Here is a 23,951-nt window from a genome sequence, read left to right as displayed (position 1 = left end):
GCGGCCAATGGAGCACCAACTGAGAAGAAAATAATCAAGGAGGGATCTTGGAAATTGCAGACCTGTCAACTGAAGTTTTGTCCTCGGCAAATTGGTAGAAAGCATCTTTGTCTCAAAGGCTCATAAGCTAATGGGCACTGTGAGACTGAGGAATGAGGAATGAGGAGAAAGACAACGACGGTGGACATAGTTGTGGTGTTGATGATAGCCAGAGCGGACGTGGCATCAGGAGGGAGGTCCTTAAAGGTGAGTCTAGCTGCCTGAAATCCCCTGCTAGGGCAACCTTTGGCAGGGAACCTGAAATTGAATCATGGAAGTAGAGTTAGAAGAGACACAGAGGGTCATCTAGTCCAACCCCCTGCAATGCAGGAATTTCAATCAAATAATACATGACAGATGACCATCTAACCTCTGCTTAAAACCCCCCCAAGGACGGAGTGTCCATCACCTCTCATGCAAGTCTTTTCCACCATTGAAAAACTCTTATTGTCAGAAAGTTCTTCCTTATATTTAATCAGAATCTCCTTCCTCGTAACTTGAATGCATTGCTTTGGATCCTAGCCTCCAGAGCAGGAGGAAACAAGCTTGTTCTATCTTCTGTGTTGCAGTCCTTCAGATATTTGAAGATGGCTATTATATCCCCTCTCAGTCTCCTCTTTACCAGGCTAAACATACCCAACGCCCACAGTCGTTCCTCATCCGGCTTGGTTTCCTTTCCAGACGCTTGATCATCTTGGTCACCCTCCTTAGCACACCTCCCAGCTTCTCAATATCCTTCTTAAATTGTGGCACCCAGAACTGGACTCCGGACTCATGTGCAGTCTGACCAAGGCAGAATAGAGTAGGAGATGGAGAAAAAGCTCTTGCAGCAGGAGGAAGGACAGCCTGCTGGTCTTTTCCCTCCTGGGCATCTCCACATATATAGGCCTGGCAGCAGCCTGTCTGTGTCCCTATTTTCTGGTGACACTGGGTGACTTCAGGAGTGGTCTGGAATGGCTTCCTTAAGAGCTTCACATTAGGGGGGCTTCTTCTGAACACTCCTACTGCTGTGGCCCTTGAGACAGAACGTGGCCTTCAGGATGGCTGGAGGCTGAAGCGGATGCTTTGCTGCCCATGCAACTTGCCTTACTTGGGCAAACAGCAGGATGCATGACCACCTCACCTCCGTCCCCACTGGTCCATGTCTGTGCTTTGGGCACATTAAGTTGTGGAAGAATATGGGGGAGGAGGCTGGACAAAGCAGGTTCTATGTCACTTGTTCTCTTTGTGGGAGTCAAGGACACCATGGGGCCGGCAGCACAGCTTCTGGGTGGGCTCAGATTGCTTCCATGCTTCCCAGGGGCACTGGATGCTGCTGAGCAGACCTACAGATACAGCCCTCTTCCTCGCTACCACCACAACACGCCTGATTGTGCCTCATCCCCAGGGCTGGGTGGTAGGAGGCGAACGAGTCTTGCCAGCATCGTTTTCCAGCTCGTTTGCTGTGTCCAGGAATTCCTGCAGCATCTAGGTGCTGTATATAAAACAGTTTTATGGATTGTGTTTCTGTGAGCTTTCTCAAACTGAACGCAGTTGGGAGCCCTTTAGGAAGATGGATTGGCTACCATGTGAGGTGTTTGCCTACAATAAGCCATGGAATCCACACGGAGAAATTCTGCAGGAGACAAGGAAACCACAGATACTGAATGCTGCAAGGCAAGGGGGAACCACTTTGGGGGACGGATGAGCTCAACATGCTTCTGTGGTTGCTGCATTCATTTTGTAAATCTGATACGGTAGTTGGGGCCCTCACTTCTGCCTGGAAGCTCTCTGGTCAATTAGGCGTAACGTCCGGTAAGTTATAAAGACTCCTCCGATGGTGGCAGATAATCCTGGCCCCTCTGACTGCTCTGGGGCAAACTGATGTTCAGCCCCAGGAATTCGGAGTTGATCTATGAATGGAACTTTAGCTGGTTCTGGGTGTAAGCAGCCCTGCTCTCCATCTCCCTGCCCTTGCGGTGAGGTTTCTGCTGGAGTAGCAAGAGCAGTGCAGAGCCATGAATGGAGACTGCAGAGGAGCTGCCCTGGCTGGGTAGATTTCCATAAGCAAGAGATTAATGCTGATAGCAAACACTCGCAGCTCTTTGAAGGAGGATTGTTGCAATGCATTGTATAATGTCTTGTAATGAAAATCCATGGGCAGATTTATCCTCCAGCATTTTTAAACATTTGAAGGAAAACTGCTTAATGATCTGCCTTTTGTGCTGGGCTGTCCTCTGTGTTAGTTTGATGGGGGCAGCTGCCTTGTGCCTGACACATTTGTTATGTTATTTTCGCTAATAAGTGTATTTTTGTGCACAATTCACCCTGCTATATGCATTTTTGAACACATGACTTGGCTGGGGAATGGCATTGCAAAATTTGGAGAAGTGCAGGTTTTGAAGGAGTGTGTTTTAACTGACGTATTGCTTCAGAATGTGTGGATCATGTAGTATTGTTTTGGAATGTGAACAGATTCGGATTTCTTCCCCATCCCTCCCAGGAAGGACCTGCAACTGGAAAAATGTCCTCTTTTGCTGCTGGTGGTGCCAGATGAGGGAAGTACTGAAGGAGCCCAGCCTAGAGACCAGGCAGCCTTGTCTGCCTGGGCAGAGATCATACTCTGTCTGCTCCCAGGAAATCCCATCTCTCTTGAAGCCCTGGAGAGGCAGGGTTAGGGGTTCCCTGGCAGAAACATCTCACAATAGCCCAATGGGTTGTGCAACCTCTCTGGCCTCTGCTGCTCTTTTGAATCAGCTTGGCAGGAGAAGGGACACTGGTCCCTCAGCCCTGCAGCCAAGTCCCCTGATTTGTTTAGCTCTCTCTTTTCTAAAGATTTGTGGGGTGTTATTTATTGCTGGTTTTATGGTTGGTCACTGTATTAGGAGTGTTGTATGGCTCCCAAGACAGACCTGTGACTGAATTACTGGCAAGCTGCTCCTCTTTCCAGGGAGGTTGACATAGCTGGGCAGAGCCTGCCAAGGAAGCTGGAGCGTTTTGTGAACTCTGCTAGCACAGATGGGGCAGGAGGAGAGATGAGTGAAAGACTGAGAGCCCCTTGAATCTGTGCCAACCAGCCAGCCAGAAGCCCCAGAGATTGCATTGGGTGGGGAAATTCCCCTTGGCATATAGTAGAGGGTGCCCCCTTGCAGTACTTTGTAAGGGGCTCTCTGTAGACTTCAAATTCATCTCTAAGAGGAATGTGGGGCAGGCATATTAGGGAACTCTCCCCTCCCCATTGGACATGGGAAGTGAGGGGTGCTAAGACACACATTTGAAAATGGGCTTTCAGAGTGAAGAGAGACGTTTTGTCCCTTCATTCTAAGTGCAGAAGGAACAAGCCAGGAGGCAACTACAACTCCTGCTGACTTTAACTTGGAGGATGCAAAATATGAAATTTTACAAGCTATCAGAGAGCAACTACAAGGAGAGGTCAGGCTGTTTCTCCACCGAGCTCAATGTTCCACGAGGATCTACTGATTGACAGTACTTGCCCCTGCTCACCTTTATTGGCCTATGTGAAGATGCCACCCGGGATTTGAACCTGCAACCTTCTGTATGTCAAGCAGGCACATCATCATTGACTGAGCTACAGCTGCCCTGCTCCCTTAGTCAAAGGACCAAATATCCTCAGAGGGGGCAGCTCCAGTCTCTTAATCATTTTGGTTGCTCATTCCTGATCCCTTTTCAACTCTATATTATCTTTTGTGAGGCAAGATGACCAGAACTGTACACAGGATTTCCAATGTGGTCACACCACAGATTTGTATAATGGCCTTATGAGATCGGCAGTTTTACTTCCAACCCTTTTCCTAATGATCACCAGGAATGAATATTGCCTTCTTCACAGCTGCTGCACACTGGGTTGATGAATTCATCCACTATGCTCCCAAGGTCTCGTTCCTGGTCAGTCACTGCCACTTTAGACCCTATGAGCATCTATGAGAAATTCAGATTTATTTTTTTTGCTCTGACATGCATCAAATTCTTATTATTTATCGAATTTATATACCGCCCTATACCCAAAGGTCTCAGGGCAGTTCACAGAACAAATACAGATGCTGAATTTTCCATGATGTTTGACACGTATTTCAATTTTCAAATGTTGCCACTCTGGGTTCCTTGTGGGAGGAAGGTGAGATATAATAATGTTGAGTATCAGAACAGGCCCCCAGGAGTGTGGTGCAGCCAGTGGCGGAGGAAGGGGGGTGCGGTCCGCCCCAGGTGTCATCTCGGGGGGGGGGCGACAAAATGAGCTTTTTTTAAAAAAAAAGGCTCACGAAACTTTTTAGGGGTGACTTGGTGGCTTAGGCGCCTGCAGGTTCCACACTGCCTGAAATGGCAGTGTGTGACTTGCGTCCGCCTCTCCCTCAGCCACCCTACAGCTGAGGGGGAGGCGGTGGAGAGGCTCAAAGCATCAGAGAGGCTTGCCCCGCCTCCATGGGCAGCTTGCCCCGCCCCTGGCTGCAGGACACGCTCCTGCACTAGGCACCCGAGCGACTAGCTATGCCACTGGGTGCAGACAACAGCTTAATAATAATAATAATAATAAATTTTATTTATACCCCGCCCTCGCCAGCCAGAGGCAGGCTCAGAGCAGCTAACACCAATTAAATCATAGTAAAAAAATAATAGGGGAAAAAGAGGGGGGACCAATTTAAAATACAGGTTAAAATGCAACTTAAAATGCAGCCTCATTTTAAAGCAGCCAATAAATCAAGACCATAAGGGGAGGGAAACATAAGGGTCAGACTGAGTCCAAACCAAAGGCCAGGCAGAACAGCTCTGTCTTGCAGGCCCTGCGGAAAGATGTCAAGTTCTGCAGGGCCTTAGTCTCTTGGGACAGAGCGTTCCACCACGTCGGGGTCAGTGCTGAAAAGGCCCTGGCCCTGGTTGAAACCAATCTAACCTCCTTGCAGCTCGGGACCTCCAAAGTGTTGTTATTTGTGGACCTCAAGGTCCTCCACAGGACATACAAGGAGAGGTGGTCCCGTATGTACGTGGGTCCTAGGCCACATAGCTTGGGGGGTTGGCCCACAAATCCACAGCTCTGGCCTGCACCCCTATAAGGTGTCCTTTTCTTAAATTAGAGCCCCTTCCAAGGCACAGGGAACACTGCACAGGGATGGCTTAGCTGCACCTCATTTGCCACAGATAGGCTGTCACACACAACCAGCCGTCATCACTGAATTCATACTAGGAGCTGGACCCATTTTGTCCCCTAATTCTGAATGCAAAAGAAAAGAGGCGGATGGGAGCCAGACCGCATCCTGACCTGCAAGGGGTATGGGAGGGCAGGCGGTGAAGGGTGTGTGTGTGATTTTCTCCTGCGCTGCAATGTAATATTGCAACTTGAGCCATCGCCCATCTCCAATGTTTTGCAAATGAAATTGCCATGAAGTTATTTACTCTCCGGGGATTACTGAGCTCTTCTTGGCTTAGTTCTATCCAGCTAAGGAATCTGATGTGTAAGAAAGCTCCCTCTCCACCCACCCCCCCACCCCCGCCTCTCCTCGGCACACATTTTTTTCCACGTTTTGCAAGCTGGTGATACTGATGAGGTTGGAAAGTTGTCTTTTGGAGTTAAGGATCAACTCTGGTCTTAATTATGCTGACAGCGGTTGCATTCTGTAGGGCTCCAGTGGGCGGATGGAGGCGTGGGTCCCCTCCAGCAGGTGAAGAGAAAAACTGTATTCTCTGCAAACTCTTCAGCCTCCCAGGCTAAAAGTCAAGAGCAGAAAAACCCAGTTCCTTTGCATCTGGAATTTCACTTGTAGTAAAGCAATTTCACTGTAGCAGTGAAGCGTATAGAAATTACTCTAATTACGTAGTATAGAAATGTCATCTGTTGGTAGCTGATGTCGGATTATTTGTCTGGGGGAATCTCTGCTATGTATGCATGCTGTGGAAGCATTTTTATTAGGAAGCCAGGAGGTTCCAATTCTGCTCCCTACCCAGGCAGCAATGCAGGCATTTGCAAATAACACTGTAACTCTTCGTCATTTTCTTTCCACCCCTAACGCACCTAACAGTTCTCAACAGCAATGCTTTCCAGGGCCTGGGCTAAACTAGACATCAGGGAAGCAATGCCTAAGAGGCGCACTCGTGGAAAGAGGTGGTTTTCAGATTGCCCACAAGTTCCTCCTGCCATGGAAACAAACTGGTCTGGTTGTCCTGGCTCCAGTCTAGTTGTTTCGTCTGTGGGCAACAAGGTCTGATGGTCTTGATCCAAATGCTACGCATATTCAGCATTTCTGACTTGTGAATGGGGGGGAGTCAGTCCCTAATGAGGCTGTAAGGCTGCCATTCAGCCCTGTCCACATGAGTAAAGAGGCCCTCACTGTTATAACATGCTGGATTGTGACAAGTTACCATGACTGGGAGGCATCTGGAGGGAGGGAAAAGCCTTTTTACGAAAGACCTCGGTCAACCAAACCATAAGCAGGGGCGCTGCAGATGTCAGTCAAGCTGCATTCCTCCCTCCCGCCCCCACCAACTTTTGTCCAAGGAAGAGGATGCCCCTCCCCTTCCAAACCTTGTTATGTGCAAACCTATAATACTCCCCAGACATGATTTGCTAAGACCAAAATGGACAGTTGGCTGGCAAGACTAGTTCTTTATGGTCTTTTAATTCCAAGGCAGATCAATAACCTTGTAATTGACTTTAACAGATGCTCATATATACTCCATGGGATTGTTTTATAAGCCATGAGCTGCAGAGCACCAGGCAAGAGGCGCCAAATCTCTCCCGAATTGAGCTCAGGCCCCAACGCAAAAAGTACGTGGGAAGTTTCTGTAGAGGAAGGCTGAGCCCGTGAGTGGCAGGAATGAAACACCACCGCATATATTTATAACAAAACACACACACACACCCTCTTACATGTGACTTAAAATAAAAGTCCTGGCAGTTTGTGAAACATTTTCAGACTGATAGAAGAAGAAATGAAGCTCAAAATCTGGGAGCCCCCCCCCCAAGAACACCGTTCTATCAGCCGCACGTGACATCTGCTTCTTCAGCCTTTTCCAGGAATGTGAGGAGCTGCTTTAGGACCTCTTTTGCTCACTGTTCTTTTCTTCCTGGAAGGCAGAGCCTTCTCCTCTTTTGGCTGCTCTCTATTCACTTTGGAAGTGAGGGGTATCACCTCCCCAAGGCCTCGCTGGTGCCAAGATCACTGATCCCGCCCCCCCCGCATAGAGCTGCAGGCTTTAGAGCATGCACAGAGAACCAAAGTGGTGCAAATTCTCTCTGCACACGTTCAGAGTGGAAGACTGAATCTGTCCCAGATCCCACAGTCGGCTTTGGCGTTTTGACAGTGCAGGAGGGAACCGCCTTGACGGCGCCCGGAGGAGGGATGCCTTAGGTTGGGGGGCCTTCGGTGGGGGCCTGTTGCTTCGCCTTTTACGCACAACTGCCCTTGGGTTGCTGGTAGTTTATTACTTTGCTTTATCTGTCATTTCTCTCCATCTCCCGAGGTATGCCCAGATTCCCCCAAGGGCAGGAACGTGCAATACAAACGGAATGAAGAACAAAACAAGGTCTTTTGACACCTTGAACACACGTATTAAGGCAGAAGCTCCCACCGACTCCTCCATATTATTATTGATATTGATATTTGCATCCCTAATGGTCTGCTTGCTTGGGGGGGATCTGCAAGCCAGCGCTGTTTTCGGAAGGAAGCCCCCCGCCTCTCCCCCCCCCCCCGTTTCCTCCACCTTTTCCGAAGCAGGAGAAGAGAAACCTGCAGAGCGCCCCCCGCCCCTTCCAGGCAGGCCCCTGGAGCCCCGGCCCGGCCTTGGGGAGCCGCCTGGTGGGAGAGGGCGCGTAGCAGAGGAAGGGCTTCCCCCACCCGCTGGCGGCACGTGGCCCTGGAGGGCCCGGCTGGCCTCGCGCTGCCGCCGGACCCGGAGCTCCCGAGGCGGCGCGGCCAGCAGGGGGAGGCGGCTGCGTCGGGGCGGCCGAGACCTCGCGGGCGGGGAGAGAGGAGGAGGAGGCGGAGGCGCTGCAGTAGCAGCGGAGGAGGAGGAGGAGGAGGAGGAAGGCAGGCGAGGCGCGCGCTGCTCCGCTCCGCTGTGCCAGGCGAGCAGGCGAGCGATCAACTGGCTGCTGCGACGGGCGCGATGGGAGACCCAAGCGGCGCGGCGTGGACTCCTTTCCTCGGAGCCGGCCGTGGAAGCGCCCTGCTCCGGCCGCTGACAGGAGCCGCCGCCGCCGTAACCGTACATTGCCCGGTAAGCCGGCGGAGGGACGGCGGAGGGTGGGCCGGGCAGCGCCGCGGAGAGACGCGCAGCTCCGCGCTCGCTCGCTCGCTCGCTGGCCTGGGAGGCGCCAGGCGGCGGCGGCCCCGGGAGCGAGGCAAGGCAGCCGCCGAGTCCCAAGGGAACCCAGCCGCCCTCCCGGCGCGTCCCCACCAGGCGGGCGGGAGCAGCGGCGGCACACGCCTCGCCCTTGCCCGCTCCTCGCCGCCACTCCGGGCTTCTTCGCGACCCCGTGGAAGAGGCGCCCAGCCCGCCGCCGCCGCCGGCTTCCAGCTCCCTCGGAGTCTCCCCTCGCCGGTGGGGGGGGGATTAAATGCCGGCGTGGGGCTGGGGGGCTCTCCCACGGTGGAGGTAGTTCCCCCGACTCTTACGTGAGCTGCTGGAGAATGGAGGGGGGAGAGAACCCTTGATGGTGACTTCCAGTGTCAGTGGAGCCCCCCCCCCCCCCGCCAATCGTCTCCGGACGGATCCACGGAGCTTTGCGAAAGAGGCTCTTCCTGAGCCAGGACACCTCGAGGGCTGGCGATGGGCAGGCGGCGGCGGTGGACGGAGGAGCAACGTCGAGATGTTGCCCGATGTCAGTTTTCCCTGTGCAAGCTTGCCGAGTTTGGAGGGTCTCCTCGCCGAGGGAGAGCCGGGAGGATTCAGCGCCCCCAGCCCCCTCCCCCGAAAGAGGCGATTGATGGAGCAAAATGGTTTAATGTTGGAGCTCTCCGTCTCCTGCCGGCGAGTTGCGAAGCGGGCAATAGATCAGGGCGCATTAAAAGCAAGCGACGAATTAGTGAGATGGAAAGGACTCCTAATTACCCTTCGGAGTTGACTCCAAAGTAACATCGCAGGAGGCAAACATGCCTTCCTAAGCAGGGGAGGGTTTGCTAGGACATTGGCATGGCCCCTTCTCTTTGGTTCAGATCCTTCTGCCCCCAGGGGACAGCTGTGCACACTCATCCTGCACTCTTGTCCTCAGAAGCCCCTTTTCTCCGGGTCTGGGAAACCCTGATGCTGCTGGAAGGTGCTGTCAGAGGGTCTCCCCTGAGCCAGTCCCCTGTGCTTGGCCGCAGAGCTGCGGGGAGCCTCAGCACCAGCAATGTGTCTCCACTGCCCCTTGTCACTGTTGGTCAAGAAAGGGGATGGTGGCAGCAGCAGCAGCAGCAGCGGGGTGGGACCAAACCACCATCCTGCTGCCCCAGCTCCTCTGCTGTCCTAAAGGTGTCTTCCCAAAAGATTCCTTTCAGTCTCTTGCTTCTGAGTGATATTAGCAAACCATGGAATGTGGCCAAAAGCTGGTTTTGAGCCTAATGTCTACGTCATGTGGCTGCCAACATTGGGGCCCCAAATTCTGTTTCGCATTGTGGCGGGGGGGGGGGGGGACTCTGCTATCACCTGTGTGCAAACCCAGCCTGGACCGGGAGGGGTCGCACAGAACTGGGTTCCCAGGGTGAATCTGGAAATCTTTTGGCAAGGCTCTCCTGCAGTGGCTGTTATTGCTATATCCTCTTGAGAACATGACTGGAGACACTTATCCATAATGCATCTAATTTTGGCCAGGTGTTGGACCTGTGTCAGGTTTTTCTCACCAGAGTCAAAGTCGCCCCAACCCTCCTCGATGGAGCAAGCAGACCCCTGTGATCCAGTGAAGAATCCAGCCCCATCATAGGGTATTGAGTGTATTTGCAGCATGACTCTGCAGTTAGCGGGGATTCATTGATGTGGCCTGTTCTGGTGGCAAGGTGGGGGAGACTAAGAGAGAGCAGTGGACAATATCAATTTTCCCAGAAACTTGCATCATCTTTCTCTGCGTAAACCTTGTGTTGGAGTTTGTAGGTGAGGTGGGAGCTAAAACCAGCTGTTGGAGTTTGTGGGTGAGGTGGGAGCTAAAACCAGCTCCATGGATCCAGACAGATCCACGGAGCTTTGTGAAAGAGGCTCTTCCTGAGTGAGGACAAGTCGAGGGCTGGCGATGGGCAGGCGGTGGTGGTGGACGGAGGAGCAACGTCAGATGTTGCCCAATGTCAGTTTTCCCTTTGCAAGCTTGCCGAGTTTGGAGGGTCTCCTCGCCGAGGGAGAGCCAGGAGGATTCAGCGCCCCTAGCCCCCTCCCCCAAAAGAGGTGATTGATGGAACAAAATGGTTTAATGTTGGAGCTCTCCAACATTACCCTTGGAGCCAGAGGGTCAGAGCCCCAGAGTGACATGACAACCCACAGCAAACTGCGCACCTGTTCTTCCGACTTGTGGCTGCAGCTTGGTCCTGGCCTAACAGGGCTTGAGATCAGGCTCAGAGAGGGTTTCAGCTCAGATGCAGACCTCTCCAGGGGCTGGTGGGTGCCTGCCTTCTGCTGTGTGGGGTTATCATTCTCCCAGCCAGTTCCTGAGCTGGTTGATTATATTCATCTAAGGATTTCTGCTGAAGGAGGTTGTGGGTTGGGGCTGCCTATTGATAATCCAATAACAGCTTTCTTCCCCTTCCCCATACCAGTGAGTGGCATGTGCAAGGAAAGGCCTGTTTCAAACCAGTCTCTGGAGTGTGGCAACTGAGCACAAAGTTCCTTCTCCTACAGTTCCTTTTGTTTGCCCTGCTCAAGGCAGGGGACAAGGTCCAGCTGGGGACTCTGCTTCCCCCATGGCCACCAAGACTTCTCCCCTGGTTTGGTTCTGCTGTGGGCCAGCCTGGATGGAGCTTTCCCCCCTCTGATGCCTGGGTGTTTGAAATGCATTCACAGTTGTTGTTTTCTGGGACTTGTCACATGCCTTATAACAGTGTACCAAGAGAGACTCGCTACATCTCTTTCCACAAGTCCTGGATATAGCCTATCTGAGAGACGGAGAACTTGGAGCACTCCAGATGATGCTGGCTTCCAGTCTCGGTCAACCTGACCAACGGTCAGGGAAGGTGGAAAATGTAGTCTTGCAACAGACTCCCCCAGCCCTGACACACACTTCATTCAAATGGGTTAAGTCTGTATGGGCCTATGGCCGTAATAAATAAATGATGATGGTTAAGTCTGCTGAACCCTATTAGTAAAGCTGTCAATATCATGTTAATTGTGCACTGGACATCATGCCAAAAGGCATTCCTGGAAGCCCTTTGCACACTTGTTGAAACGGCAAGTGCTTTGAGCAAATGCAAAACTTCCCTTGGCCAGAATATCCTTGGCATCCTCAGTGTCCCTCTTTCACTTTCCCTTCTGGCTGAAGAATGTAAATAGCACCAGAGAGAGAGACTCAAAAGCAGCCACAGGGTCAGCACCTCTTGGGGTGTTGCTCTTTGGCCTTTAGAAGCTTCTTCGTGGTATTCCAGTTTTCAAAATATGCCCCTTTCCTAATAGGGGACAGCTGCCCCCCACTTAAGAGGACATACCATATATATATATATATATATATATATATATATATATATATATATATATAATGTGTGTGTGTGTGTGTATAAAGAAAGAAAGAAAAACAACAAAAATACATTAAAATGAAATATATATATTCATTTTAATGTATTTTTGTTGTTGTTTTTCTTTTCCCCCCCTTTTTAGTTGCTAGGAGGTGATGTATATTTGTTTACTTCTATATTTCTTTTCTGTGTGTGATGTATTAAAAGGACATACTCTATTGATGTATTTCGCCAAATTCCCAAAAGATCGGAATTTTCCAAAAATTGCCCCCCATTCCTTCCCTATCTGAAGCTCTTAAGCACCCTGCTTGCCCCCACCCACCTGTGGCTTATCTCCCTGAATCTACCCCCTCCTCCTGTACCCATTCATTTGCCCCATATAGAAGAATTCAAAGAGGGATGCTGGCTGTCCTCCCTCGGGCCCAGTGCACTCTTCCCATGATAGCTTTTGTCACTCAGCCAACCACTTCCATTTCCGTTGCAGGGTGCAGCTGGTCCCGGGAGCAGAAGAGGGGCAGGATGGCAGCCCCTGCTACTGCAGATCCCCGTTTGTTCCCCCAAATGAGTCAAGGGGATTTCTTTCCCTGAAAGAAGCACATGAAGTTGGCCTGGCCAAGCTTTAGTAGAGTCATCCTGCCTGCCCTGTTGGGGAGAACAGAGTGGAGAAGCCAGGGCCACACAGTGAGGAGCGAGTGGGTAGGAGCCCAGAAGCAGATGGGTGAGAGGGAGACAATGCCCAAGGGCAGCACAAGTGAGCAGGGAGGCGGCAGCATCTCCCATCAGTAAAAAGAGAGATTTCCTAGGTAGAAACACCACACAGCTCCCTTTTAAATCTGAGGATGCTCCAAACGCCCCCTCCCCCCTTCTTTCCTGTGTCACTTATGAATCTTGTTCCTGCATGAGAGAGGAAGCCAGTAGGAAAAAAGGGAGATGGAATGAGGAGCAATTTTGACTCTCATTGCTGTTTTAATATATGAGGCTTTTTCCACTTGACTGAGAGATGTGGAAAATTAAAATGTCATTAAAAAGAAAATTAAAATGTCATCCTGAGCATCACTTCCAGCGACACCCCTACGGGCAGGATGAGATGCGTCAGTTTATTCAGAAACTCCCATTGAAGTCCCATTTTTTGGTAATTTGAAGGCTCTTGACCACAGGGAATGCCAAGAGCCACCAGGGTCTGGCACAGACTGCCGAGGCCACCTCATTCCTACCTTCTGTCATTATAGCCTTGTGTTACTGTCTTTTTCAAATGGTGTGTGCCCATCAAAGACCTCATAACCAGTACTTCTGTCTCCTGCCGATGCTCAGCTCTGCATCCCGCCATAAGTTTTGATGGGTGGAATTCATTTTGTTGTACATGAAGTCTGTGCTACCAAATGAGAACTGTGCTCCAATGAGCTTCTCTAAGATCTGCCTTGGATTTCTTATTGACTTCTGTGCTCCACTGAACTCTCCTTAATCTTTCCCATGGTTAGCAAAGCACGAATGGGTTGGGGGCTGGGAGCAGCTAGATGTATGCAACCTCTGCCTTTTTCCTGGGCCTTCCAAGCCTTGTGGCTAAATTGCAAGCACTGGTAGGTCCGCTCTGGGAAGCTGCTTGCAGCAGAACAAATGAGATATTTCTGAATGAGCTGTTTTGACTCAGACAATCATTTCAGGTGTTCAGTTGTTTACAAGACAAATGCTTGGAAACCGTATTTAAAAATCTCGGTACTAAGCACTGTAAACTTAATTGCAAAAATCAATTTTTTGCACCCTGCATTAAAATAGTGGGGAAAGGATAAATCTCAAGGATTAATATTATCCACAGGGTTGACAGGACAAGACTGTAACAGCTTCTGAAGGGGGGCGGTGGGGGGTGTCAGCAGCCTTGTTAGTCTGGCAGCAAAAACAGCCCAAAGGCCTTCAGACACCTGGAAGGCAGACATGCTGCTTATTGTATAAGCTTTGTGGACACCCATGTCCGCTTCATCAGAAGCAAGCTTGTTTCCTGATACATTTGTGCGTCTTGAAGGGTCTTTTGCTTGCTTCCTGCATGGCCTGAGAGCCGCCGTTCTTTCACTGCCTGCAGTTGCACATTGCATAACCATCCTTCGCATCGCCGGAGTCAGCGGTGGTGCCTGGCTGCAGGAAGTGCTCTTTGGCTGCTCTCGTTCTAGCCGATGCGAAGGGCAGAACAGCTGAACTGTAAGAATCCGTAGGCAGAGGGGGAAAGCACCAGCCAAGCTGGCGACTGGCTGAGTTTGCAGAAAGATATCTCAGGGTCCAAAAACTTTGGGGTGTCTTTTTTAAAAAAAAAGAAAGTTACGCATGTACAAGTATCCCTACACGTCCTCTGTGCACTCCTCAAAGCAATTACTTGTAGGCAGTCTCCTGGATTTAATGTGCCTACCCCATGATGTCTTCGGAGCGAAAGGGCTGCGCATACTTCAGTCTTGCTGAATTTAGTCAAATTTGTTTCCAAGTAGGTAGGAGCTAACAGCCTCTCCTCCTCCTCCTAGTCAAGATCCCTCTTAACTCTAAAGCTGTGAGGTCTGAGTGTATCAAAGTGTGCCATGAAAACTTCTTGCATGAAATAACTTCCTCTTGATCAGCTTTTCATGTTTAGTTTGGAAGTCAGACTTCAGCAGTGCAGTCTCTCCTAAGAGCAACGGCCTGTATTAATATGCATTCAAGAAAAGCAGATTCTTCAAATGTATCAGTTTCATTCTTTAAAACCCCATATTGCAAAATGTCAGGTGTTGTGAGCAAGTGTCCAGCATTTCTTGGGCACGTATGTGAAATTGAAAATTTTGGTTTGGGAGCCATAGTAACACCTCTGCTTTCCTTCTAGATGCTGCAGAGAACGATGGGGATCAGGACCCAAATTTGCTTCACCTGTGGACCTCCCTCAGGAATTGGTTTCTACTGATTCGCTGTCAGACTGTACAGAAACGGTGCCAGCGCCCAGGATTAGCCCTTGCCGCTGTCAGCGCGATGACCGCCTGAAGACTGTGTTGGAAAACAGCATTCTCATGGATAGAAAATTGCCATCTCTGTGGGAAAAGGCCCACTGAAATCACCCTCCATGGTTTCTGCTCTCTTTAAGAGCCTGATCTCTTCCTACATATATAAGATTTACAAAGGAATGTTTACAAAGAAATTGGGCAATAGTACAAAGAAGAAAGAGAGCTGTCAAAGCAAACACGAACAAGAAGTTCCCCAGGTTGGGCACATAAAGAATCCCAAGTTCTCAAACACTTTGAAAAGCACGGTCAAAAAGATCGCCAAGTGCTCCTCCGCCCGTAATTTGTCCACCGAAGAGGAGGAAGGCAACAAAGAATTCTCCCTCTCCCCGACCTTCAGCTATCGGGTGGCAATTGCAAACGGACTGCAGAAGGGTGTTTTCTTGACAAATAACAATGAGGACCCATTCCAAGATCTATCTTCCAACGAGAGCTCGTATTCAGAGTCCTTAAGCGAAGTCAAGGGCCCGAGTAAGGGCCAAGCGTATTTGTCCCACACGATGCCGGTGAGACGCAACCGGAAGAGCCTGAATAGCCTCGCCCCCTCGGACGGGAGCTCTGACGGCGAGCGCACTTTGCACAGCTTGAAGCTCGGAGCCTTGCGGAAGCTGCGGAAATGGAAGAAGAGCCAGGAGTGTGTTTCCTCGGACTCCGAGCTCAGCACATGGAAGAAGACCTGGGGCCTCAGGAGCAAGTCCTTGGACAGAACAGCTCGGGCCCCCAAGTCCAGCGCCCTCGAACCCAGCTTCAGTTCCACAGGCTGTATCAGCCAGACCCACGATGTGATGGAAATGATTTTCAAGGAGCTTCAGGGAATCAGCCAGATTGAAACCGAGCTCTCTGAGCTGCGGGGGCATGTCAACGCCTTGAAGCAGTCCATCGATGAGATCTCCAGCAGTGTGGAAGTCGTGCAGAGCGAGATCGAGCAGTTGCGGACGGGCTTTGTCCAGTCCAGAAGGGAGACGAGAGACATCCATGATTACATCAAACAGATTGGGCACACGGGAAGCAAAGCCAGCCTGAGGTTTCTCAATGTCCCGGAAGAGAAGTTTGAAAATGTTGAGCATGTGGTGTGTAGAATTCTAGTGGAGAAAATGGGGTTTTCTGAAAGCCCCAATCCTGTGAAGATAGAATTTGCCCAGCGGGTGGGGCACCACAGGGAATGCCCCAACGCCAAGCCCAGACCCATTCTTGTGTACTTTGAAACGCCCCAGCAAAGAGATTTAGTTTTGAAAAAATCTTACAAGCTCAAAGGAACTGGCATTGGGGTTTCAACCGATATCATCTCTCACGAGACAAAAGAGAGAAAGGACAGAAGTCTGCCTTCATCGCAGACGTACGAGAGCATGGACATGAAACTGCTGCCCGTTGACCTCAAAACTAAAAGGCATGCCTGGGAATCCCCTGACAGCAGCGACAGGGAACTGGAATCGGATATAAACCGGAACAGTTATGCAAAGATATCCAAATCGGCACCACAAATGAAAAGAAGTACCACAAAGGCAAGAGAGGAGTCTTCAAATAGCAGAATCCTCAAAGGAGCTGCAGATGGTAACACTGTCCCAAACAAAATAAATTATAATGAAGAGTCACCAGGGGCTGAGAGCCTACAGGCAGAGTCCAAGGGCGGCTGTTACTCCAGCATGACCCCTCTCTGGCAGTCACAGAATGACTTTGGAACGCTTAAGCTCAGCCGTTCAGAATCTGACTTTACTAAACTCTGCCAGTCATACTCCGAAGACTTTTCAGAGAATCAGTACTTCAGCAGAACCAATGGCAGCTCTCTCTTGTCTTCCTCTGATCGAGAACTCTGGCAGAGGACACATGACGACCCATCCAGCTGGGGGGGTGGTTCACAAGAGCAGACGTTCAGTCAAGGTGGCCCCCCCTACAGGGTTGAGAATGAAGTAGAGAACACAGAAACGGTCGACAGTGGGCTCAGCAATGGGATCATGTGCGCGTCTGGAGACAGGAGTCATTACAGCAACTCTCAAGTCTCCTTAGAAGATGATCTCTCTCCATGGAAAGACTGGAATCAGCTGGAACAGAACACGGACTTGGGGTTAGATTCATCAACACAAGAAGTTTTGGCTTATGACTTGAGTAGCTCTTCTGACCAACAGGTAGACTATGGTCAGATTTCTGACCTCCAGTATGACACAGAAAGTTATGATTTTGCCCTGGATAGCAACTCTCCCTCTGGCCCACAGTTCAGTAACGAAGCCGAGAGCCAGTGGATTGGCCAGTATGACGACTACCAGGAGACCAATGCCAACACACTGTATCAGAACCAGAACAGGAAGCCCATGATGTACCGAAGCCAAAGTGAGCTTCCAAGCGACGACTCTGAGGAAGCACCTCCTAAGTCTTGGCATAGCAGGCTGAGCATTGACCTTTCGGACAAGACATTCAGCTTTCCAAAATTTGGAAACACCCTGCAGCGGGCCAGGTCAGCCTTGGAAGTGGTATGGAATAAAAGCACACAGAGTTTGAGTGGATACGAGGACAGCGGGTCATCTTTTATGGGGAGGTTTCGGACTTTGTCCCAATCCACTGCTAACGAATCCAGCACAACCCTGGATTCGGACGTTTACACAGAGCCTTATTACTACAAAGCCGAAGATGAGGAAGACTACAGTGAGCCAGCTGGAGAGAATGAAACGGATTATGTGGAAGTCATGGAGCAAGTTCTTGCTAAACTGGAGAACAGAACTAGTACCAATGAATCGGAGGAACTGGTCCAGGAATACGAGCCAGAGCAGACTCCGTACGAAAGCCCTTGCGCTGTTTCGCAAGAGGATGACACTCCTGACGGCTATTTCGATGCCGGTGTGGTTGGTGGTGATGTGATGGAATTCACAGAGGATACAGTTGTTGAAACAGAAGCAGAAGCGCAGGAAGATGAAAATCAAAATGTCCCCGAAGTTCCTGTTCAGATGCCAGCGAAAAAAACAATTCGGCCTTCTTTCAAAGAAGCTGCTTTGAAGGCTTACAGGAAGCAGATGAGTGAGCTGGAGGAGAAGATCCTTGCTGGAGGTACAGCACTTTTGACATTCTTAAATGCATAAGTGTGTATTTGTGTGTATCTATACATATGTAAAAAAACAAACACACACATCGCTAAAGAACGTGCCTTGGGTTCTGTAGGTGCTGTTTTTCTCCTGTGGAATTCTGTATCACAGAAACTATTTAACTTAAGGAAGAAGAAATGATGCTGGTTTCAGTAGGGGAATTTTGTAGTTTAACCCAAACATGACTAGTCGTCCAACCTAATCCACAATTCAGTTAAATCCAAAGAGTTCAGATGCTTCATCCCATTGAAACTGATTGAGTAAATTGGCTTAAATCCATCCGAGTGTGGCTAACTCAATTGAAAATCAAATTTTTTGCATGTGTCCCCAAAAAGGAATTTCTTGATGGTTGAAATGTTATCCTTCTTAATGTATCTAGCTCTGTCTTGAAGTGATGAATGCTTTACATATCATGTACTCAAATCCCTTCTAAAGTGCAGGATGGGAGCATCCTCATTCTGGAATCTTTTCTGTAAAAAAACAACAACAAAAAACCTGTGGGAGTTCTAGAACTGATTTCTCAAGATCTTTTTGGCCTGTCCAATTCTTTGAACAATTTGCTGTCATTTACTTAACAATAAGTGTTCCAGACTGTGTCCTAAGAAGAAAATGAGATCTGACATGCAAGAGAGGGAAATAAATGGTGTGCTTGTCCAGCAGAGATCAAAGAGGCTTCAGGAGAACTTTTAGGCCTTCAAGCATTCCCTGAGCATCGCACCCTAATAGGAGACATGTTCCTATGGCTCTGTACCATGGGGCCTCCAATTCAAATGCTCAGTTGGTTGAATGCCTTTGATGTGCCTCTAGACCAAGTATTGCCTGTGTAAGGCATATTTTTGGGGTTGCGGAAGAGGAGAGAAGTGCATTCTACTGTTCTAGGCCAGCCACGTTGATCTGGTTTTTCAGGTTGGGGCTATGCGTGTTCTCCTACAGCTTTCAATCAAACCTTGCATTTTCATAAGGTAGAGTGTTGTAATGGGTCAAGAGGGAAGTTGTGTGAAAGAAAAACCCTGTCTTTTCTGTTGGGATCCCCTTTCTGACTTCAGAGCTGCCTTTCTGTTCCCCACAGTGGCCCTGAATGTGGGTGGGGGGCCCATGCCTCACAGAACATCTCTTCCCAGGCAGGGGAGCTTCTCTAAGCATAAACCATGGGGGGGGGCGAGCTCAGGGGCTGCACAGCCTCCTCTTTCCAAGCAGGTGTGCTGGTGCTCACTTTGCACAGTGGTGAGGTTGGGCCCCTCGCTTTGACGGGCTGCCCCCCTTCTTGAAACAAGCAGGATTGGCCCTAGAGGGGGAGCTGCACCTTGCACTTATTGGACCCAACAGGGGACTGCTGTGGGGAGGGATCCTGTGAGTCCAGAATAACATGGAGGTTCAGAGGAAGAGACCACTGGTGCAAAATTTTCTGGGGTTGCCTTCCCCAATCTGCCAATACGGCAGATGACTCCCTTGAGTTGCCATATAGTGACATATTTGCTCAGAAGGTTTTTAGTTCTGTTGAGCCAGAAGTCATCTCTTCTCCTGCAGCCTCAATCTATGCAAACAGTCTTGGCTGCCCCCCTCCCCACTGCCCAGCCCCAATCCATAACAGCAAAGCATCTCGGGACATGGGTCCAGGAACTTGAGCTCTGCTGATGTAAACAAGCCGCCAAGGGGGATTCTGGAGGTGTGGAGGAAATGTCCAGGTGGGAGGTGCTGAGCTGGATCAGGAGCGGCCTCCATGTGGCTTAATCTTCTGTGCCACCGCCTGATCTTCATGTGAAACTGGCCATGATCAGCCTCCCAGCTGAAATGAGAGGCTGGGATGATGCACCTCTCCCTCTCTTGTCTGCTGTGGTCCATGGCGGATTCTTCCTCAGGGCTGGTGGAGGACATGGGTGGCCTTCAGGGGATCTTCTAGACCAGGGGTCCCCCAACTAAGGCCCGTGGGCCGGATAAGGCCCGGGGGACTCGTTTATCTGGCCCACGGTGACTGCCACCACCTGCTCTTACCAGCACTGCGCTGTGCGGGTGCCCACTTCTGGGTCAGAGGAGCACTGGAAATAGCTTGTGCACATGCATAAGCTTTATTTGCGCATGCGCAAGCATTATTTGTGCATGCGCAAGTGTTATTTGTGCATGCGCAAGTGTTATTTGTGCATGCGCAAGCATTATTTCCTGTGCACATCCAGTTTGGAGGAGTCCCGTGCACATGCGCACACACTATTTCCGGTGCTCCTCCAACCTGGTAGTGCACCGGAAATAGCTTGTGCACATGCGTATGGGCACATGCTCCCCCGCCCTCCGGCCCACCACACGATCGGCGCTGGAGACACCGGCCCGAGGCACACTGAGTTTGCTGACCCCTGTTCTAGACTGTGTTCTAGGCAGGGCTTGGGTGGCCCTTTCTTTCTTCCTGCAGGCAATGATGCTTCCCTGCATTCTGGCCTCTGATGCCTGTGCAATCTTTCAGTCTCTGCATGTTTGTGCAGTGAGGCATCTCAGTCTACTCCACTTGGGAGTGTGTTGTGAAGCAGCGGGAAGCCGCACCTGAGGGTGGTGGGAACCTGGTTCTGATGAAGCGGTGGTGACTTCCCTGCTGGGATCCTGTGTCCTGCGAGGCTTGCTGGGAGCAGCTCAGCTTTAAAAGGCACCAGGATCCCACTCTGCCTGCCGACTTGGTCCCTCCGGCTGTTGATGGACTACAACTCCCAGCATGCCTGGCTATTGGCCCTGCTAGCTGGGGCTGATAGGAGTCCAACACCCTCTGGAGGGTACCAGGCTAGGGAAAACTGCTCGCTGCTCTGGAAATGAATGGCTGGAGGACTCAGACGCTGATTTGTTGCACTTCATTACAGTGGTGCCTTGCAAGACGAAAATAATCCATTCCGGAGTCTCTTTGTCTAGCGGTTTTTTCGTCTTGCGAAGCAACCCTATTAGCAGCTTAGCGGATTAGCGCTATTAGCAGTTTAGCGGCTTAGCGGCTATTAAAGGCTTAGCGGCTTAGCGGCTAAAAGGCTATTAGCGGCTTAGCGGCTTAGAAAAAGGGGGGGAAAGCGAAAAAAACCGCAAGACTCGCAAGACGTTTTCGTCTTGCGAAGCAAGCCCATAGGGAAATTCGTCTTGTGAAGCGCATAGAAAAACGGAAAACCCTTTCGTCTAGCGGGTTTTTCTTTTCTTTTCTTTTCTTTTTAAGAAATATTTATTAAGATTTTACAAACAACAGATATACAAAAACACATAATAAAAAAAACAAGAGGAAAAAAAATAAGAGTAAACACACACAAAAAAAGATACAAAAAATTAAAAACAATTCTTTTTCATAATTTAAAACTCATTTGCTTGTTTCTTTGACTTCCTCACACCTCCCCTTCTTGTATTCCCATTTAAATAATCAAATCAGCAAATCCTTACCCTCTTTCATTTATCTTATCTTATCTTAACTTAACATTTTATAACTCAGTATTTTCATCCATTATCAATTCATTTTTGCATATTCTTATTAACTTTGTTACTAATACCACTTATTTCCAATCCAACACCATTTTAGTTATTATTTTTTTTACCTATTTATGCCCTTCTTCCATATTCTTAAAGCATTACAGCTGGAAACCACTTAATTTCTATCCAACATCATTCTAACATTCATTAATTTTGCAATATTTCTGTAGATAGTCTTTAAATTTCTTCCAATCTTCTTCCACCGCCTCTTCTCCCCGGTCCCGGATTCTGCCCATCTAGCGGGTTTTTCGTCTTGCAAGGCATTCGTCTTGCGGGGCACCACTGTATCTCCACTTGCAAGCCCTGGGGTGGTGGTGCATTGCCCCCTGTCCGACTGTCTCTTGCTACTCTTCCATCCTCCCCAAAATGTTTAGTCATGGTTGAATCTTGCTTCTCCTCTTCAGGCTGCTGTTCCTTCCTTGCAACTGCTGTTCTCTGGCCTCTCTGGCACTCCCATCTCTGGGAAGTACCAGCCTGCCTCCTCTGCTTCCATCTCCTCCTCTTCCGCACTGCCTCTTCCGCTCCTCTCTCCTTTGCTTCTGCCTCCTCACCCAGATTCCTTTCTCTCCTTCCTGCTGTCCCTCTGCAGCCAGGCTCCCTTGGATGTGGCCATATCCTTGTCGTTTTGCTCATCATTCATCTTCCTCCTCCTTCTCACTGTCCCTCTTTGCCAGCCCCTTTCAGCTTGCTCCCTTGTTGGGTCAGGTGAACAACCCAAGGCCCACTAAGTCTTGCTCCCAGTGAGCCTTTCTGAAAGGGGCTTGTCTTCCCCTCTCATCCCATAGCTGATGAAATCACAGAGGATGCTTGGAACCTGCAGGCCAGTGTGCCACTTTCATCTGGAATCTGCAATCTACAGATGTTCATCGCATCTGCAGTTCTTTGGATTCCAGGGGCATCTCAGTCTTGGGGATGTTACGGACCTCATTTTTGGTTTCAGCTTCCTGGTCCTGGCTTGCTGCTTCTCCACATCCCCATCATACTCCTTCACGGTGTGCAACAGCTGCCTCCCTTCCGTGTCTTCAGTCCCCAACCCTTTTTGCATTGGGGAGTTATGGCTTTCCTCCTTACATAAGACTCAAGAGAGGCTGGCCCTAGGAAATGGGCTGAGCAATGGGTACCCTGCCCTGCCCGCTACTGAGACGTCAGGAGGCCATGAGGTCCAGCTGGGTTTCAGTTCTTCTATTTCATAATAACATAGTGAAACAGCACAACAGTACCAAATATAACAACATGCAAAGATCAGGGCCTCCGCAGCCCGTTTTCCAGACCAATTTCAGTCCTATTTTATTCAAAGAAGTGCCCCTGTGCTGAGAGCAAGGCTCACGGGTGGCAGCACAGCCTCCTTTCATGTCTGGCTGTTGCCATGGCCTGTTTGGCTTACCTGGCTGGCAGACCAACCTGTGCCCTGGCCTGAATACAGGCACTCCATCAAAAGTGTGCAATGGGATTTGTGGAACACAGGCCAGGCTCTTTGGCCAGGGATTTTCAGGGCAAAATGAGAATGCAGAAAAACATGGCCATAGAGTTCCAAAGATGCTTTGAGTGACCCAATGATGGGACAGTTCATAGAATTGTAGAGTTGGAAGGAACTCCAAGGGTCATCTAGTCCAACCCTCTACAATGCAAGAGTCTCAGCTAAAGCCTCCATTTGTGCTTCCATGGTAGATTTCTGTGCAGATCTGGTAGTGCTCCTGAGCCTGCAGGGATTAACAATCCAGCAACAACTATGTGCTTCTTCAAGCTTCTGTGGCCTCTTGATGGAAATAGATTAAAATATATTCACCAGAGCTGAGATCATACCTGGGCGTGAATGTCAGCCTCAAGGGCATATTTAGACATTGCCGTGCTCATCCCGCTGTGGAAAAGAGCACAAGTTAATCTTTTAATGCTTGGATGAAAGGCAGTCCCCCCTCCTTAGTTGCACCGCATTTGAATATTTCTCCATCATTGCATTTCGGAAAGGGAAAAGCAGCCTCCATTAAACTCAACCCATGGCAGACAGAGCAAGCAGCATTCCTGAACGACAGAGTAGCTGAGCTAAGGAGGGAGGTGGGCTCACTGGAGAGCCACTTTCTTGGCGCTGCAGAGTCCCTGAAGCCTCCTATCAGCCCCCACCCCAAGCAGCACACCGAGGAAGGAAAAGGAATCATAGAATGGAAAAGTAGGATGGGCCCCTATAAGTCATCTAGTCCAGCCACTGGCCAATGCAGGAAGTCTGCTGACTGATGGGGGCAGCCATGCTGTGCTTGGGAACCTCCGGGACACAGTACTCCAGGTGACGTCTGACCAAAACAAAATAAAGCAGCACGGTAACTTCACGTAATCTGGACACTCTCTTCCTGTTGATCCAGCCCAGAATTGCATTAGGCTTTTTGGCCGCTGCATTCCAGGGCTGGCTCATACTTTGTTTTATATTTATTTTTTAATTTAATGTGCTGTATCCCGCCTTTCTTTAAAAAATGGGATTCAAGGCGACTGACAAGATTTAAAAACATCCTTATAAAATGACACAGTAATAAAACAAAACCTAGTTAGAAGCAATAGTTAAAATATATCAAAACAGATTTAAAAGCAGCATTAAATGATGGTCTGCCCTGACAGCAGCCCAGTGGTCAGCATCATCTGCCCCTTAGTTTTCAAAGGCCTGTCTGGATAAGTCTTAGCCTGCTGGCAGAAGGATAACAGCAAGGGAGCCAGTCTTACCTCTCTTAGGAGGGGATTCCATAATA

General features: G+C 49.8%; 1 protein-coding gene across 2 annotated transcripts in view; it reads left to right on the top strand.

Moving 5' to 3' along the window:
* The first annotated feature begins 8,011 nt into the window (after positions 1-8,011).
* The window catches only part of UNC13C (unc-13 homolog C), a 134,503-nt gene continuing 118,563 nt past the window's right edge, over positions 8,012-23,951 (top strand). For both annotated transcript variants that reach the window (XM_083586099.1, XM_083586098.1), the window contains exons 1-2: positions 8,012-8,247; positions 14,497-17,704. In XM_083586099.1, coding sequence (XP_083442225.1) covers positions 14,731-17,704 — 2,974 coding nt within the window. In that variant the 5' untranslated portion in view covers positions 8,012-8,247; positions 14,497-14,730. The remainder of the gene's footprint in view (positions 8,248-14,496; positions 17,705-23,951) is intronic.

This window comes from Podarcis filfolensis (genome assembly GCF_964270895.1).
Source record: "Podarcis filfolensis genome assembly, chromosome: 14".
Taxonomy (NCBI): Eukaryota; Metazoa; Chordata; class Lepidosauria; order Squamata; family Lacertidae; genus Podarcis; species Podarcis filfolensis.
The sequence above is the reverse complement of the archived record's forward strand: the minus strand, read 5'-3'. Positions and strand labels throughout refer to the sequence as shown.